Source organism: Vanacampus margaritifer, chromosome 1 (genome assembly GCF_051991255.1).
Source record: "Vanacampus margaritifer isolate UIUO_Vmar chromosome 1, RoL_Vmar_1.0, whole genome shotgun sequence".
NCBI classification, from domain to species: domain Eukaryota; kingdom Metazoa; phylum Chordata; class Actinopteri; order Syngnathiformes; family Syngnathidae; genus Vanacampus; species Vanacampus margaritifer.
In genome coordinates, this window is record NC_135432.1 from 14,684,903 (window position 1) to 14,702,915 (window position 18,013).

The 18,013-nt window shown below is 42.0% G+C and overlaps 1 protein-coding gene across 1 annotated transcript; it reads right to left on the bottom strand.

The window, feature by feature from the left end:
* Positions 1 to 11,435: 11,435 nt before the first annotated feature.
* On the bottom strand, positions 11,436 to 13,905 carry LOC144060128 (tubulin alpha chain-like). Its single transcript, XM_077579343.1, has 4 exons — positions 13,784 to 13,905; positions 12,876 to 13,098; positions 12,645 to 12,793; positions 11,436 to 12,525 (listed from the first exon to the last, which is right to left on the bottom strand). The coding sequence occupies exons 1-4, from the start codon at positions 13,784 to 13,786 to the stop codon at positions 11,545 to 11,547; spliced, it is 1,356 nt and encodes a 451-aa protein (XP_077435469.1). The 5' UTR covers positions 13,787 to 13,905; the 3' UTR covers positions 11,436 to 11,544.
* Positions 13,906 to 18,013: the final 4,108 nt, after the last annotated feature.

Genomic DNA, 18,013 nt, shown 5'->3' on the forward strand with positions numbered 1-18,013 from the left:
TTTAGGAATTTGGTGTCCCGCACAAAGCAGCTGCGAGGACACTGGAGCTAAAAGTCCTGCGCACGAATGTGTTTTAAGTAGTGAAGTTAAGCGTGAGGACAAATCTGAAGCAAGATCCATGTTGACAGGTCACATTTCAAATCGCATGCTTTTATTCATGATGTGTCACTTTTTAATCGACAGGCGTGTTTAAAAAGGTTTTAATTCATTCACACAACTGGATCGGAAACATTCACATTCTTTCCCAAATCAAAAATTACTCTTTTTAAACTCACTTTTAGAGCAAATAACCATTTTAACACACTGCTATAATTCTCAATGTGACTGCTTATTTTCATTCACATAGCAAAACTGTGTTGCACTATTGTGTATTAGTTTTGGAGTTTTGCCTCAATGTGGGATGCAGGATGTGTGTAACCAATGTGTCCGGATGTCCGCCATAATGATAAGATAAAAGGGAAAACAAAAGCAAATAGAATGCATACATGTCGTCATGGTGACAGGAGGTGCAATAAAATGAGCAAACAAGGGACACACCTTTAAACAGTTCACTGTTAAAACAATAAAAAGCTCTTCCATGCATATGTGACATTAGTAGTAAGGAACTGTTAGCTACATTAGCAACCGTAGCCCATCAGATCAAATTTTGTGACCAGTCAAAAGGTGGAATTCTGAAGAGATGTCAGCCATTTTGTGTGAAAATCAAAAAAGCTCTTGCTTGGAACTCAATGGTGAGGCAAATCAACAGGGCCAGAGGTGGGAAAATCCAGGTCCAGAAAGTAACAACCCTGCCACAGTTTGGCTTTAGCCTCTAATGCTAGCTAGCTAGCACACTAAAAGGTAAACAAGTAGGCCTACCATGAGAGCTAGCTAAGGAGTTAGCTATCTAGCTAGCACCTGGGGCTAAAGTCAAACCGTTTTTACTTTCTGGACCTGAATTTGCCACCTCTGAACAGGGCACTTGCTCTGATGGAAAAAAGGCTCATCAAAAGTATTCTCTGGTCAAAACTTTGAAGACCTGTCACACGCTAACAGTTACGAGCTGAAATGACGGCTGTCGTTCATTTCCAAGACCATGAGTAGACTTGGACACACAAGAGGAAACTGAAGTGCTGCCTCAGCTTTTCCGATGAACACTCAGCGCTCTATGATCAACGTTGTTCGCCGTCCACATGTGACGCAGCACATCTGTATTTCATTCAACTCTACTATACATATTTGCCGAGGCAACTTGTTTTAGCAACTCAAGGAAAACGGACGTTCTTCTGACGACTAACTGTGGCTCGGGAGGACGCTGGTTTGAAAGAGAGGTCGAAACAGCCATCAAACAAACAAAAAAGAGGTATTTGAGGCATCACCTATCGTCTGCCTCTAACAATGCCCTGACTTCCCTCCCTGCGAGGATTGCCTCTTTCAACGGGAACGAAACAAGCTGTTTTGTCCCGAGACGAATGAATGACTGGTTGGTATGCAGGACAGTCGTTTCACTAACCACACTGGGCAACGACGACGACGACAACCTCCTCTTGTTGACCACCACCAGAGAACACACCCACAGAGGCAAACTGTAATTACAGGGACTTCGCGCCTAAGATTTGGAACTAAAGAAGTTATTTGGATTCAAGGTGAAACTTTTTCAACAAACAAGACAGTCCAGTTGCCTTGATTAAATCCTTTGATGATTAGTAATCATTTCCTAAAAAATTTCCAACGGGAGACATTTAGGATTTTTTTTTTTATTGAATGTTATCAAGCAGGTTCCTCTTTTGTATAACGTTTTTAGAATGTTTGAACACACCTACACACACGGGGCACAAAAGGGCATTATATAATGCCCCCCCCCCCAACCCCAACCTTTTGCTTAATTGAAAGGCAAGTGCATTCTTGTAGTAATTTAAAAGTCAATTTTACGTAAGAGCTATACAAATGTAATTGATTCATTTCAGACTCAACCCGTTGCAAAAAAATAAATCTAAAATAAAGTAAAGCTACACACTCTTTGACAATGCCAACAGAGTGTAATGGAAAAGGGAATGAAGATATTTATGGAGAGGCAGACTGTTTTGGCAGACAATCACAGGGTACCGCCACCTACGGACAAACAACCATTCACAACGATGGACAATTTAGTCTTCCAGGAACCTAGCATTACACTTAAGGGAGAAAATCTGAGGAACTCACACGCGCCCAGGCCAAGAGTTGAACCAATGCTAACCACTATTCTACTGTGTAGCTATTGTGTTTGTATTTATGTAAATCACAATAATAATTAAAAAAAAAAAAAAGGGGGGGGGGGCTGTATTTCTCTTGTAGGGAACAGTCGCTTTTGTCACAATAAATGCAATTTTCATCTTTACGGCTATCAGCACATTTTCCCTTTTTGTCATCACAGATAACCCAAAACACAAAACAACCTGTCATGGTTTTGTCTTTGATTATCACATCAGTTGTTTTCCTTGTATTCTTGTCAGTGTCTATCTCGTTTAGTATGATTATGTACACCTGTGCTTGTCATCTCACACCATTGTGTTCAGCTAATCAGTTCCCTCAACCAGTGTGTCCTGTCCAGGTGTCCCTTGTTAGGTCAATTAGTGTGTGTGCGTATTTAGGCCCCCGTCCACATGAAAAGCCGGTTTCAATGTATCCTCACAAGTTTCTTACCGTTTAGGCCGTTCGTCCACCCGATGGCGCCGTTTCGGAGCTTGAAATCGTTCACTTTGGAAACCGGGCTCCAGAGTGGAAAGATTTCAAAACGCGCCCCGTACATATGCAGAATACTCCAGCAGTGATGACGTAATGGTCGCAGCTCGATGACGACACATTGTCGCAGTTTAATGACGTATGCTCCAATGCTCACGTGACTGCGCACAAACCGTCATTTGGTCAACAACAAAGGCGGATAGCCGTGTCGTAGTCGTTTTGCGCAGCCTCCTTAGCTTGCTCATGCTTTTGCAGCAAAATATTTTGCTTCTTTATTCCCACGTTCAACAAGCGGTGTTTTATTTGAATCACCCACCATTGTCACTTCTCCTCTGTTCGTCTTTTGCATGTTGTTTCGATACATGCAAAGCTATGTTTGCTATTGTAGATTGCAATAAAGTTAGGGAAAAAAAGTGTTTGTCTTCTTCGCTGATTCTTCTTCGCTGATTCTTCTTCGACGCTTTCCGTTAACTCCCTGTGTCTGCGCTACAGCGCCACTCCCGACTTGGAATATACATTACAGCCGTTAAACGTCCTCAGCATCTTCTTTTGGACACACGCAAGTCTTGAAATGCTGCTGTGCGTACGAGATTTATTTGAGGAATAAAACCGGCTTTGCTTCCACCTGAACGGGGCCCAAATGCACCATAATTGACAAGACGAGACACACCTGGGGAAGACACAAGTGGCAGGGGGCACTGATTGATTGACACACGAGGAAAGTCAGGCAAACACAGGTGGATCACATAAAGCTTGACGAGACAAGGGAAGGACACAGGGAAAACACAAACACCCAAAACTAAACTAAACCGGAACACCAAACGTGTTCATATCAGTGAAATAAGGCTCACGTAATTCGCTGATGTCACAAATGATGATGGTTTGAACTCCAAGTATTCTTGACCTATATTTTTACAGAAAATGTTAGGAGTGATTTCAAAATATGCTAATTGTAGCATGCTAGCTGGCTAACTGTATGCACTTACATGGTCATATATGACCATGAACTACATATGTATAAAAAAAAAAGTTGTACAATTTAATCTGTAAAGATAATGATTTTTTTTAACCTACAAAAATCCATAGTGTTGTAGTGGTTGTACAACTACTGTTCCTAATATTTTGATTTCCTCTCTTTGCTACCCAAAGGAGTCTAAATAGTAGACAATCATCTCCGTATGACACATTTAAGTTTCACAACAACAATGATAAACATGTTATAGTACTGATAATATTATATATATATATAATATTATTATATATAAGAATAATATTTTGGACACAGAAACCAGTAGCCTGCTGAATCATTATACTGTGTAAGTATACCTATTCAAATGTCTAGTGAGTGCGGGAGATGTTATCAGAAAAGTCAACAGCCGAGTTTCGCAGGAACATCTGGAAGGTAATACGCTTGCTTGCTAGTGCTACCGCACTGTGACTGTCTTATGTACATAGTGTTAATGTCTGTCTATGCGTATTGTGCAAAAGAGAGAGTCTTCAAAGACAATAGCAGGAAGTGTCATGGGGTCGATCTCAAAATACAACAAGCCCACTTTGAAATATTTTCTTTCCCATAGAAGGACAACAAAGCGAGCTGAGATGTCACTTGGTCAAATAATATTACAGATGTTTGTGATAATGTTAGTGACAGCGTGACATTCTTCGTTCTTCACGCTATCGTCTTCATCCTGTCTTTAAAGGCAGGAAACGGAGAGGATCAGCCCGTTCTCGGCGACGACACAACAAATAAAAACGTCCACATTGGGTGTGAAAGTGGAGCACATTGTCCTATTGTGTCGGTGTCCAGCCTCCCGCAATTCATGAGTGCAAAATGAAATCAACATGGCAGCGCCGGCATTCTGGCCGAGGCCTTCAGGAATGCTGCGAGCTGCGGTGTTTGTCCAGGAACGCGCAGGATATTGAGTCACGGGCTCCCGGAAAAGCCGAGAGGACGGATATATCGGTGTCCTTTTCCAAGAAACATTAAAAGAGTGCAGAGAAGAGGAAACATCATCTTTACGCTGACGTGGAGCTTCATAAAATACAGTAGTGTGCAAAAGGATCAGTCCGCCATGAGTGTTGCTGTTTTCATAGTCCACATATGGTGAGCAGGCTTACTTACTTACGGTGGCATGGACAAAAAAAGAAGCCATGGATTTTTGGTGAGGTTCAGGATAAAGGTGTCGTAAAAGTGCATCATGGAATACTATATTTCAATCCAATCTTCAACTCATAAAAGTGGCCCAAGTTTGGGCACCACTGGTCTACTGCGATCAAAAAACCCCAATTCACCATCACAAGAAATTTGAATATTACATTGTTATTTTTAATAGTGAAATTAGGCAGGAATTGGCTTTCAGAAAATGTATTTCCTGAGTTGAATGAATCTGACTTGCTCTCAATGGTCTGTATTTTCACAATGTGATGTCGACAAATGTTGCAAATTCCAAAAGGAGTGCAGGACATGAGAAGAATATACACAAGCCGTTACAGTATGTAAAAGTGGCTAATTTCTCTCTTTTTTTCACTTCAAAAATTGAGGTCCATCTGTACGACGGCATATTATGGCCACGTATAAATATATATTTTTTAGAGGGCGGCGGCAATATTCAGAGAAAAAAACTCGCAAATTTGCCACTTTATAAACTCACAAACGTACACGTTTATTTTACGAAATACACGTAACGTAGCTATAGTCTAATCATGTGAGGATTAGTTGGTGGTCAATGGAACACTGTTTATAAAATGAAAAGGCAGGATGGAAACGGATTCTTTGTTAAACTAAAACTTTACTCGTCATTCACCGCAGCCAGAGCGACAACACTTCCTGATCCCCTATCAGCTGACTAACACGAACCAATCTGATTCTAGGATACCATAAGTAAATGCTAGTGAATGACGGAGAGCAGCAGATTCGACACATCAATTTAGATACTTGTACAAAAAATAAATTAATGTGTAAATAATAATTCTGGAAACATAAATGTACAAGTAAATATACATTTTAACAAATTAACTTAAATGCGTGATTGTCCGGGTGTGGACCTTCGCAAAGTGAGGCGTCTTTGTCGCTGGCCGTACACAACGCTTCAAAGAGCGAATGCTTAACATGATATGGTTAATCTATGCTAAAGCAATTACTATCTTCTTATTTGAAAACCCGATCAATAAGTATTGGCACAAACAGTCGAGTAGTACGCTACGTGTATTTCTTGTAAGTTTGTGAATTTTTTTCTCTCACAAATCTGCCACTATATAAAAAGTGCAAATTTGCGAGTTTTTTTCTCTGAAAATGCCCCCACCCTCTAAAAAAATTAATAAATAATTAGACGTGGCCCTAATACGCTGTCGAACATCTACAATGTGAATCACCTTCACGTTTTACCTCATTAAAGGAGACATATGCATTTGGGTTTTCACAATTTAAATTCGTTCCCACACATCTGAGTAGCATACTGTAACGAGCTAAGACAAGTGTATTGTGTGTTCCGGGGTTGCCATTTCTGTTTAGCGCTCTCATGTCCGACTGTTAGTAAACGCAACACAGGTCTCGCGGGAAGTTGAGGGACGTTACGTGCGGTTTATTTTGCTCAGACATCCCAACCAACATTTGCTGGAGGCGTTCTTGCAAGACGTTACAATACTTTTGTCAAAATACCTTAAAGATCTACATTTTTAGCACTCATTTGATCATTTTTACTACCTTTTTTCATTCCCTTTCTTATGCAAGTAAGCTAAGTGTTTGTGTAAATTAGCCCTACTGTTACATAACAGTGAGACAAAAGCGCAGAATGGCTCGTTCTGAGACACATTTTAGGAACTCGGCAGATAACAAATGAACGACTTGGTTGGTTTCTTTTCACGGTCGATTTTACACATGCAGAGGTTCATTGACTTGTTTAATTCCCGCCTGTGATTCAAATCACTCATATGCGAAATCAACTCGTCCCAATGAAATGAATGGCACTTCCATGAATTAGTTCTCAACTCCCCAAAATATAACATTTTTGCAACATTTTTAATAAAGAAAAATAACACTCTATTGCTTGCACTTGTGTGACCGTTTCTAATCCAACCAATTGTTAGATTACATAATAGACACTTCATTCTTGGTCACGGTGAATGTTTTTCCTGGAGCACATTGTCTGAGTATTTACTTCCTATTGGAAAATTGGTTAGAGATTTGAATCAAACAGAGGTTGGCCTCAAAGGTTTCACTGAAGAAGATCAAATTCAATGGTGGCTTTGACTATTTTCACAGTAGTCAGATCCTCAGGAAATCTGCACGGATTCTTCCTTGGCAGCACACACATTTGTGTAGAATCCTGCTTCCCAAATGTGTCCTGCCATTTACTGTATTAACACAACTGCAGCAAATAAAAGTCCTTAAAACAACCAAGTTAGAGGTGGACTAAGACGTTTGCAGAGTTGTTTTGAATTTGGAAGAAGTTGATAAGAATGACTTCACTTCGCAGACATGATCACTTTCCAGCTGAGTGGCAGCTGCGGTTGTATTGCTGCGGCATTTTCTTTGCCAGACGTTTCTTCTAGTGCAGAAGAGGCAAAGCTTCGCATTGTTTTGGTGGGGTTGACTTCACCCTTTTGGACATACACAAGTCTCGCTGCTCGTAGCGGTCCAGGAAACTTTGAGGCAATATCGAGTGTATGTGGAAAACAATCCCCCCCCCCCCCAAAAAAAAAGCATCGAGGAAAAATGCGAAGAGGAGAAAGCGAGTTCAGAGGAGAGCCAACATTGTGAGTCAGCGATGGCGACTCTCCCAGCCAGGCCTGGAGTAGACACAAAACAAAAACAGTCCGTCGGAGGCCTGTGAGGACACGCTGGAGTTTCCTGGACGTGTTCTGCTCTGCCTTCAAGTGTTCGCAAAGCTTCCTGGTGCTTTTTCCTGTGGACTTGGGAGAACATTCCCCCGCCCTCGTTGGAGTCTTTGCTCGTAAGCGACGCAAATCTGAGGCGGGAATCAATACAAACGTGTTCCAGCTCACATGTGGCTGTGATTGCATGCAGTCGCTATTGGACAGTAACTAAGTACTCTACTTTATTCATTGTTATTGAAATACATATGCCTTTATTTCATTCCTTTTGATTAGAGCTGTCAAACGATTACATTTTTAAATCAGATTCATCACATCTTAATTTTTTTGATTATTCACGATTAATCAATTAATAAAAAATACTTTTTTATAAATATTTTTTTTCCTGCCAAATTTGAAGAGCACCGGTTATATGTTAATTATTTTGATATTTATTGTTATGAGAACGTCTTCAACATTTTTGGATCCACTGCACATGCTCATCCTCTTCTTTTTCTAATCAATGAATTACTTGCATAATTTAAAATGGGCCAAAAAAATGACCTCAAAATTTTGACATGAACAAATATTCTAAATGTCATACGCAAACATTTATTAAATGCTTTACTTAAATGCATGTAATTATGCTTATTGCTCACACAACCTGTGCTACCTTAAACGTAGCCATCCGCTGTCACGCTAAAGGCTAATCTATGGTCAAAATTAATAAAAAATGGGATTAATCTGCGTTAATTCATGATTATTGCAATTTTTTGGGGATTAATTAATCAGTTAATTGGTAATATAGTGATATCCAAGCCAGCGTGAACAAGTGGTAGTTTGTCTACCACTGTATGTGCTCTGTGATTGGCTGCAGTCCAAGTCAGTTGAGATATACCGTCGGCTCCAGCTCGCCATGATCATGAATCAAGTCAGCAGTTGCGTTCAATGCACCATGGTACAATCGCAAGACGACCGGAACCTATGCAGTGGGAAAGCGGCCTTGTGGCACTGGTGGCCTCTGTGCGGCCCAGTGTGGAGATCCTGCAGGGAGGAATGTGCGAGTGGGAGGGTCTCAATGAAGGGGGACATTCTTGTCACTCACTCACAGAAAAGACATTGTCAACAAGGAGCACGCTGACAAAGGCTTATTATTCAATATGTACGCAGTTAAGAGGTGTCTGATGTCAGCACAGAGCCCACTTTTACATGCATCACGTCACTTGAAATCTTGAATGCTGAATGGTATGACAGCCGAATGATCAGCTCACAAATAAGCTTTGAGAAAATGTATAGATCTAGGTCACCAATTACGGTCCTTGAGGGTCCTTAGCTGGCAAGTTTTTGATATGTTTTCCTCCTCCAACACATTTGGTTCAATTGTTCAGCTCGTCCAGAGTTGGTGACAGTCAACAACAAATACCACCAACAACAACAACAACAAGAAGCACTAAATTCATTGACTGTGGCCTTGTGGAACATTTTTGCAAGAGAGTTTTGAGGGTTCAAATGTTTATTACGTTCATCATGTTTTTTTAAATGTATTATTTATTTAGATTTCATATTCATTGATATTTCATATTAATTAATTTATTTATTTATTTGTTATGGTTGAGTTAGAAAGAAGATAATGCCTGAGAATTAAACGTTACAATTCAGGAGACGAAATTGTATTACGTCTTGAAGAATCATCGACCCGTATGAGTGAGTGTGTACTTATGGTATGATGAAAGGGTTCGGACTTTGCACAAGACAAAAAAAGTTTGGCACCCACTGCCATGTATAACAAAAGTGAAAACTTGGCACACTCCTGAATATTGGCTCATTCTATCAAAAATAAAAATAAAACATGTGTTTCTAATGAGCCTGGTTGCCCAGTCGTGTAGCAATACTGCTCTCTAGTGTTCATAGCCAGCTGACTTTTTTCTGAGAAGCAGCCTGTCAGACTAGTCACCACTCACGAGTTAAGGGCACATTTAGGGACTTTTGAGCTGACGTAATCAAGTTTGACTTCCGTTTTTCTCCTTCTGATTGGGTTCAAATGAATATGCTGCTTGAGACATGTTGGTTTGTGTCATGATCAAAGAGGTGACATCGACTGACTTTTCACTGTTTTCCACTACCGTCATATTTATTCATTAATTTAAGTTAATAGGTTGGCTTATTGGTTAATCAACACACACGTCAAATTTGTATAGTGCATGTTTTCTTTGTGTGTTTTTTTGTCTGCGGCTTTAGCAGAATTGGAATACCTAATTCATGATTTGTTTTGACAGCCACAGCAACAATTTGACAAGTAGACATTTCCCACATGTGTTTGGGACACTTGTTACGGCCTAGTAAAATCTAGGTTGACATTTTTGGCTATAATTCTAAAATGTATGTTTGGTGCAAACAACACTAGTCATCGTACCTACATTGAAGCATATGGTGGGGCAGCATTTTTTTTTTCAGCTAGTGGGGAGAGATTTGAATTTAAATAGTTGCAAATAAATACCAGTGAGTGAAGCCTCTTACAACAGCTGAAATGTATTTGTGGTTAATCAGAAGCACTTAAATGCTGGCAGGTGTGGCTGGTTTCCATTTTACAAGAATAAAAATGTGACTGGGTAACTCTGAACACAGCCACATCTTTTTTTGTTTTGTGTTCTATTGTATTATTTAATGCTTTGTTATATGTTCTGTGAAGTGCTTTGTTACAGCTGCAGCTATTGTGTAAGCACTATAATGTATATAAAGTTGAGTTGTGCAACCATATAAAAGTTTATTTTGAATTTCCTTCTCGAAAAGCAGGGCACAGGCGAACTAGGCGGTTGCCTAGGGCGCCATCTAGTGGAAGGGGTGCCAAATTGCAGGGCAAAAAAAAGATAATAAAAATATTTTCCCCCTAAGGTTTTCAAAAATAAAAAGTTATACAGCATGTATATATTTTATATAATAATTAGGTTTTTTTTGTTTAAAAAGGAAAAGCCTTATTAGTAAAGAATAGGAAGAAGTACAATAACTTATCTAATCCTACCCCCACTAACTTATGTCATGTACAATAAGTTATTATATTTAATAACAAATCATTAAAATAGAAAAGAAAGCAAATGAAGAAAAAAAACTAATAATGGAAAATAAACAGAACATAAACCCTTATCCATTGCTTACACAACAAGTAAAAGATAAAATAAAGCCCTATACGTACAATTAATCTAATCACAATATGATACATTTCCCAAAATTAATTGTTGTACATACATGAGCACATACAGCATAAGTTCTAGTTCAAATAAATGACTATGAGATCATGACCTGCAAACGGCAAACTCTCTAAAGTTGTCTGAGTAGGTCAAATCTCATCACATTAGTCACAATCTACTGTAGCTATATAACCCACAATGCTTCATTCTTCCTTTTTTTTTTTAACCTCTTGAATACCAACACCGTTTAGTTTTGAGTAGCCAGTTGTTGCCGTAAAAATTGTCTCACAAAACATTTTTGAATCATTTGTTACAGAGCAGCTGTAATACAAAATTGAAGCTTTTAAAATCTGGACTACCAGTGTGGCCAAGACTACTGCTGCTTTAAAGAGGACACAGACCCCAAATTATCTTATTTTGATTGTCAACTATTTCGCTGAATTGGACTTGGACATGACTGACAACGAGTCCAAGTTGTCTTTGCCAGAATGTCACCTCGGATGGGACTCCTGCTCACCCACAACTATGGACAGGATCTGCATTCATGACTTTGAACGAGGATCATACCGGTCAGTTCTTGTGACTCAGGCCCACCAGCAGGGGGAGCAGTAGACTTTAAAGTGATCAGAGTCGACATGGTGAGTGATTTGGTATGTGATCGCAGCTGATGTGGCATTTTGTATCCCAAGTAGCAGTGAATTATGCAAAATTATTAAGGATTACTCATGAAAACAGAACTGCTTCACATGTCATATTTTATTCAAACTTTATGAACATATCATACTATAAATTGACCAACATATTGGAATGCTTTTGAGAAATTTCCCGTCTATCCATTAAGTGCCTTTTAATATTCTTCTCCTTCCTCCTCTCCTTCACCCTCAATGGAGTCGACTCCAACCTCCTCGTAATCCTTCTCCAGAGCCGCCATGTCTTCCCTGGCCTCGGAGAACTCGCCCTCCTCCATGCCCTCGCCCACGTACCAGTGCACGAAGGCGCGCTTGGCGTACATCAGATCAAATTTGTGGTCCAGGCGGGCCCAGGCCTCTGCGATGGCGGTGGTGTTGCTCAGCATGCACACGGCCCTCTGGACCTTGGCCAGGTCTCCGCCTGGAACCACGGTGGGAGGCTGGTAGTTGATGCCGACCTTGAAACCGGTGGGGCACCAGTCCACAAACTGGATGGAGCGCTTGGTTTTGATGGCGGCGATGGCGGCGTTGACGTCTTTGGGCACCACATCGCCACGGTACAAGAGGCAGCAGGCCATGTACTTGCCATGGCGAGGGTCACACTTCACCATTTGATTGGCGGGCTCGAAGCAGGCGTTGGTGATCTCTGACACGGAGAGCTGCTCGTGGTAGGCCTTCTCAGCGGAGATGACGGGGGCGTAGGTGGCCAGGGGGAAGTGGATGCGGGGGTAGGGCACCAAATTGGTCTGGAACTCCGTCAGGTCAACATTGAGGGCACCATCAAAGCGAAGGGAGGCGGTGATGGAGGACACGATCTGGCCGATTAACCTGTTCAGGTTTGTGTAAGAAGGACGCTCGATGTCGAGGTTCCTGCGGCAGATGTCATAGATGGCCTCGTTGTCTACCATGAAAGCGCAATCGGAGTGCTCGAGGGTGGTGTGAGTGGTCAGGATGGAGTTGTAGGGCTCCACCACGGCGGTGGACACCTGCGGAGCCGGGTAGATGGAGAACTCCAGCTTGGACTTCTTGCCGTAGTCGACGGACAGACGCTCCATCAGCAGGGAGGTGAAACCTGAGCCGGTGCCACCTCCGAAGCTGTGGAACACCAAGAAGCCCTGGAGGCCGGTGCACTGGTCGGCCTAAGGACACAAAGACCAGGAACAGGACATCAGGACAAAGACTCGTGTGCTACTCTGGCTTCCTCAAGCACACACATTAGCTCCATAGAAGCACGTTTACTGTTTGCAAAGCTACACACCAGTTTGCGGACCCTGTCCAGCACCAGGTCAATGATCTCCTTGCCGATGGTGTAGTGTCCACGGGCATAGTTGTTGGCGGCGTCCTCTTTGCCGGTGATCAGCTGCTCGGGGTGGAATAGCTGACGGTATGTTCCAGTGCGCACCTCATCTGAGGAGAATCCATAAAAAATAGTTTTACATCTGCACATATAGAAGAAACTGATTTGTAGCCGATATGATGATTGTTTTACCAATGACAGTGGGTTCCAGGTCCACAAAGACGGCTCTGGGGACGTGCTTTCCAGCGCCAGTCTCGCTGAAGAAGGTGTTGAAGGAATCATCCCCGCCTCCGATTGTCTTATCGCTGGGCATCTGTCCGTCCGGCTGGATGCCGTGCTCCAGGCAGTACAGCTCCCAGCATGCATTGCCGATCTGGACGCCAGCTTGACCCACATGGATGGAGATACACTCACGCTGTGTGACGGGGGGAAAGACCGCATTTTAAAATTGTGACCTAAGGTAAAGTTGCTTACATCTATGTAATTGGACCACAACTGGATTTTTTTTTTTTATGAAATTGAATATCAGAGTTTCAGGGGCAGTCTAAAACAATTTATTTGTGCCCCTGCCACTTTAACATGACATAGCAGGTTGGTGATTAACCGCTGACGGCGATCAGCGTTAAATTATTAGCATGCATTTTTGAAGGCACTGCGACATAGCAACAGTGCCATTGCCTCAGCACCCGCCTCATCACAAACCACGACCCCCACCCTTCCCCCTCTCCCGGGATTGGGTGACTCTGGGCGTGGGTCATATATTGAGCATCTGAACGCGCAACACTTTGGGGTCTGCGTAGAAGCGAATAGTTCGGATTCAACGGGGCTTCAAGAAGAAAAGAGCCGGTCATCCTTTCCGTCAGGCTGAAGTCAATGGTGCCGCTACGTGTCCACCCAGTAGGCATTTTATGGCAAAATGTAATATATTATGAACACAATTCATGACAAATTGCTTCATCCAATGAAAAAAATTACAACTATAAAAATCGCCATTTATTTCAAATCCATCTCTTATTCAGATAATCTCATTCTAAACCAATGGCACGTAAACACGCCAACTACATTAAGCAACTCGTGGAAGTATTTAAAACCACTCTTACCATTTTGCTTCTCTTGAGCTGCCAATCGAGGAGGTTAGAAGAAAGTCCGTTGGGAAATGTCTTACAATTCGACTGTAACGCGGTCGATGTAAGACGTTATGGCGCTCGCAGGGGCTCTCGACATTATTTATACTAACGCACCATCGCGCCGCCGCTTGCTGTGCCGCCATTGGCTGATCATAGGCGCGGCGACTTCAAGTGCCCTCCTATTATTGGGCAGTCACCTGTCAGTCAACCGGACGCAAACCCTCCGCGGTTATCTATTGGCTGATCCCAACCGCGGTCACACAAGCCGCCTCCCTGACCCCACCCGGCATTGTGCAGCAAGCATGGCTAACTGAGAGGAAAATGCTGCGTAATTTCAGCTCGATGCTGCCAGCAGGCAGGCCCCAGACAGTTAGTTGGAAGCATCATGTTGAATAATCTCGCATAAAAGGCAGCAACATACTACTTACTACTCTTTATCAATGATATGGAATAAATGCTCAAACAGCCGTGTGACATGTAACAACTACACTAGCAAACACTACAAGGTCCAACTTGTAGGCATCATGTGTGATGTGTTGTCTTACTAAGAATGAAGAGCATGCACTTGAAATAGGATATTGACAACGGTATCAAATAAATGTTCAAACAAATGAACTACTTGTACAGGCAATGTAGTGGGAACAACTGAAGGATATTGGAACACAATTTTAATTATAGTATTACAAGAAACTCACTATTTGTTGTTTTTATTGGAATATAAAGATTTTATGTGTCGAAATCATATATTTTAGGTCTTTACAGTTATTAGATGCGTAGGCAGGCAACATTATTGATCTGCTGAGTCTCATGCATAATACATGTGATTGACCATATCCATTAGGCCGTACAGTCGACCCATCCTCCGATAAAAGCGGTCCTACATTACCGACTGTTTGAATTGGCCACACACAGCAAAAAGATGAGTTTAAGTGTTATTATTGCCGAGTGACAGGACAGACAAGTTTACGAGGCGGTATTTGTAATATGCGGGTGATCACTGTTTATCAAGTAAACAACAGACCCATTTTCTGCCCAATCTTTGTTTCCAAAGGGTTTAGCTGACAAATGAGGTCATCCTGTCCAGTCGTGTACATGCACAGATGGGTCCGACCCCCATTCCTCCTCACAAGATTTAACCGTTGCTAGGGGATGAATAGCGCCGTTGCCTGGATACAGCCCCAGTATCCGCATAAGACCGCCTTTATCTGGTTGTCACATGACCCAGCTTAAATAGCAGCAACCCTGCAGCAGCTGCCCTGCGAGACTGAGGCTGCTTTCTGGCTCCTTCACGCTGATGTCCCGTTTGAAAATGCTTGCACACGTATTCAGCTTTTTAGAATAGTGTTCAAAACATTGTGGGGCGGATATATAACAGAGCATAGCTAATGCGGTGTTATAAATAGCTCATAAACATAAATACTATTGAAGACTTTAGCACCTTTGTTGCTAACAACAAAAAAAAAAAATTTGACAAGTTCCTTCAAGGCTTGAAATTTTCTGCCTCTTAGACTATTTTAAACGTGGCTTAAAATAGATATTCAATGCCAGAGGCCCCCTCCTCCCAGATTTCTCCACATCAGATGATTCACTTGAGTAAATTACTGAATATGTATTTTATTTATGCTAATGACCTTACGCAGTATAACAGACCTCTACCCAGGTTGAACTGTTACCAGAAGGAAAAATAAAGCAGACTACTTCCTGGTTCCATAATAAACAGACGGAAGGTGCTAATATGATGCTGTGTAGAGGATGCTCTCATTAATGCGAAATTGACTCAACAAATTTCCTGAATTTGCATATTTTTCCAGGTCAGGAAGCATCATGCTTTGGGGCTGTTTTTCTCTAGCTGGAACTACCATAGTCAAGGTGGAAGGAATTATGAGCGATTCCAAATTCCGGTTAAGGTTAGTGCAACACTTTCAAGCTTCTGCACAAAGCAATTAACAACAAAAGGCTAGTTATGAAAATCCTACTCGAACAGAACTTGTTAATCAGAAGCACTTTAAATGGTGGTAGGTTATGATTAGGATGTAAAACAGCCTCAGCTCTTGTTATAGGGGTGTGCACACTTATGCAACTACAAAAATATTTCATTTTTAATTGAGTTGTGCAGGTTGTATCTCACATTAATGGTGAAAAGAATTCCCATTTTTGTATGTCCCAAATTTTCAATTTCAATGGGGTATATGCCACGGAGGAGGCGGGACTTCCGACTTCCTGGTTTTCACACATCAGCTTTGTTTCCGTTTCCTGTTTGTGACGTGGGGGCCGCGTCCCAGTTCTTGCGCTTCCACCTTTGTGTCCCTGGGTTGCGCGTTCCCGTCGACGGGTGCGAGTGTGTATTGTGCATTTCAGAGAGTTGAGATGCCCTGCGCGCGGTTGGGGGGGGGGGGGGGTGCGAGTGTTGGAACGCGGCCATCAGCGGCCGGAAACGACGCTGATGTGTGGAACCGGGAAGTCGGAAGTCCGTGGCATCTACCCCATAGGGGTGTGTAAACGTTTTTCAACTTACCTGTCATACAGAGATTTGTGTTTAATTGTTTATATTTACACCATTGAGTATTTTGTGTGTGAGTGAGCTGTTCTGAATTTTGCAAATTCGGCTAATTTACATATCTGTCCCCGCATCAACAAATTTGCCTTTGTCTTCACCCAACTGCTGTTCATTTGCTAGTCTAGTTGTCGAGCAGTTCCAAGAAGAAAAATACAGAAAAAAATGTGGGGGGAAATGCAGAATGTCTTCTTTAACAGTAGTTAAGCTAATTTAACACTTATAACAATGTTAAAATGTTGCTTCAAATGTTGATTGTACACTAAATAATTTCCATCATTCATGTGGGAGAAACTTTCTTCTAGATTTGCCTCTCCTTCACCTGGCACTTTGTATACATGTCACAATGTTGTTGTTTTTTTTTCTTACACACTGGTGGAAAGCATTACGAGACAAAAATAATCCCAATTCTTCTGCTGCAAGGCAAAAAAGAGATGTATTGCTGTTTGAATATGGTTATGCTGTGCTGGATGGAAAATATACTCTGTCATAGGGGAATGGTGTCGTGTTCTCTTCGCACGATGCAGCGCAGTCGCTTTAGTGCCAGGAAAGGACCACTCCCATCTTTTCAGCATTCTACTCTCGGTGTGCAGCTGCTTCGACGCTCTCTTTGCCACAGCTGCTGACATGGAGGAGGAGGAGGTGGTGGAGGAGGAGACTTTGTTCTAGAGTCTTCGCTTTCTGTCTGTCTGTCTGCTTATCCGCCTGTCCATCAACCCATCCATCCATCCATTCATTTATCCAACTAGTCCCTTGCGTAAGCACCCCGTAGTGTTCTGTCAAGCAAAACTGTGCTTACTAGGCCTACGTCTGGCAAAACATTAAAAGTGCTGTGAAATTAAACACAATACCACATTTTATTCACAATCCACAGCAGTCATTTTCGGTTCGCAGAGAGGTTAGAAAGTGAGGAAACGCCCCGAAACCACAGAGCGAGCGACTGAGTGATGCGGTGGTCATGTGATCAGCCCACTGGATGACATCACTGCAGAAAATGAGGACACAAAAGAGGGTGGAGAGGAGGGTGGGCGGCCATCATGGCGAGCCTGTGCAACCATGCTATAGCCGCAAATAAGACTATTGCAAACAGTGCATCAGACACACACGTTAAGAAACTGGCTCAAAATCAGTATGGTCCAAAGGTCTGAATTTACTATTAGGTTTGCCCTTCCTGCAACGCTATTCTGATATTTTCCCAGGCAGGCTCCTCGTTAGAATATAGATGATTGAATGCAATGATAGATGGATAGATAGATAGAAACATCATTTACTTATTAGAGGCACAAATAAATATGAAATGTTGTTCTTGTTGCAAAATCCAAGTAGAAAATGGCCGGCAAAACACAAAGTCTAGATTACACACACGTACCCCATGCTGCTCTCTATTGATTGCTAAATGCCACGCCTAAATAATTGCATGCATGGAAGGCTTTGTCCATGTCTCTGCAAGATGATTAACGGTCACACATTCGAGCTATGAACAATGATTGCATTGTGGGGAAAATGGTTGAATTCGCAATTTAGTCACAATGATATCTGATTTTGAGCACAGTATGGTGTGTTGCAGTGCACGCCGAGGAGACTCATTTAAAAAAAAAAAAAGGATTGTACTAATGTTACCAACAGGGGGCAGTAGAGTGCTCTTTTCG

Bases quoted from the DNA above. Each gene is read 5' to 3' on its own strand.
- LOC144060128 (XM_077579343.1), bottom strand. The intron at 12,794-12,875 runs GTAAAACAATCA...GATTCTCCTCAG, and splicing joins CCTGGAACCCACTGTCATTG to ATGAGGTGCGCACTGGAACA. The intron at 12,526-12,644 runs GTGTGTAGCTTT...TTGTGTCCTTAG, and splicing joins TGGACAGGGTCCGCAAACTG to GCCGACCAGTGCACCGGCCT.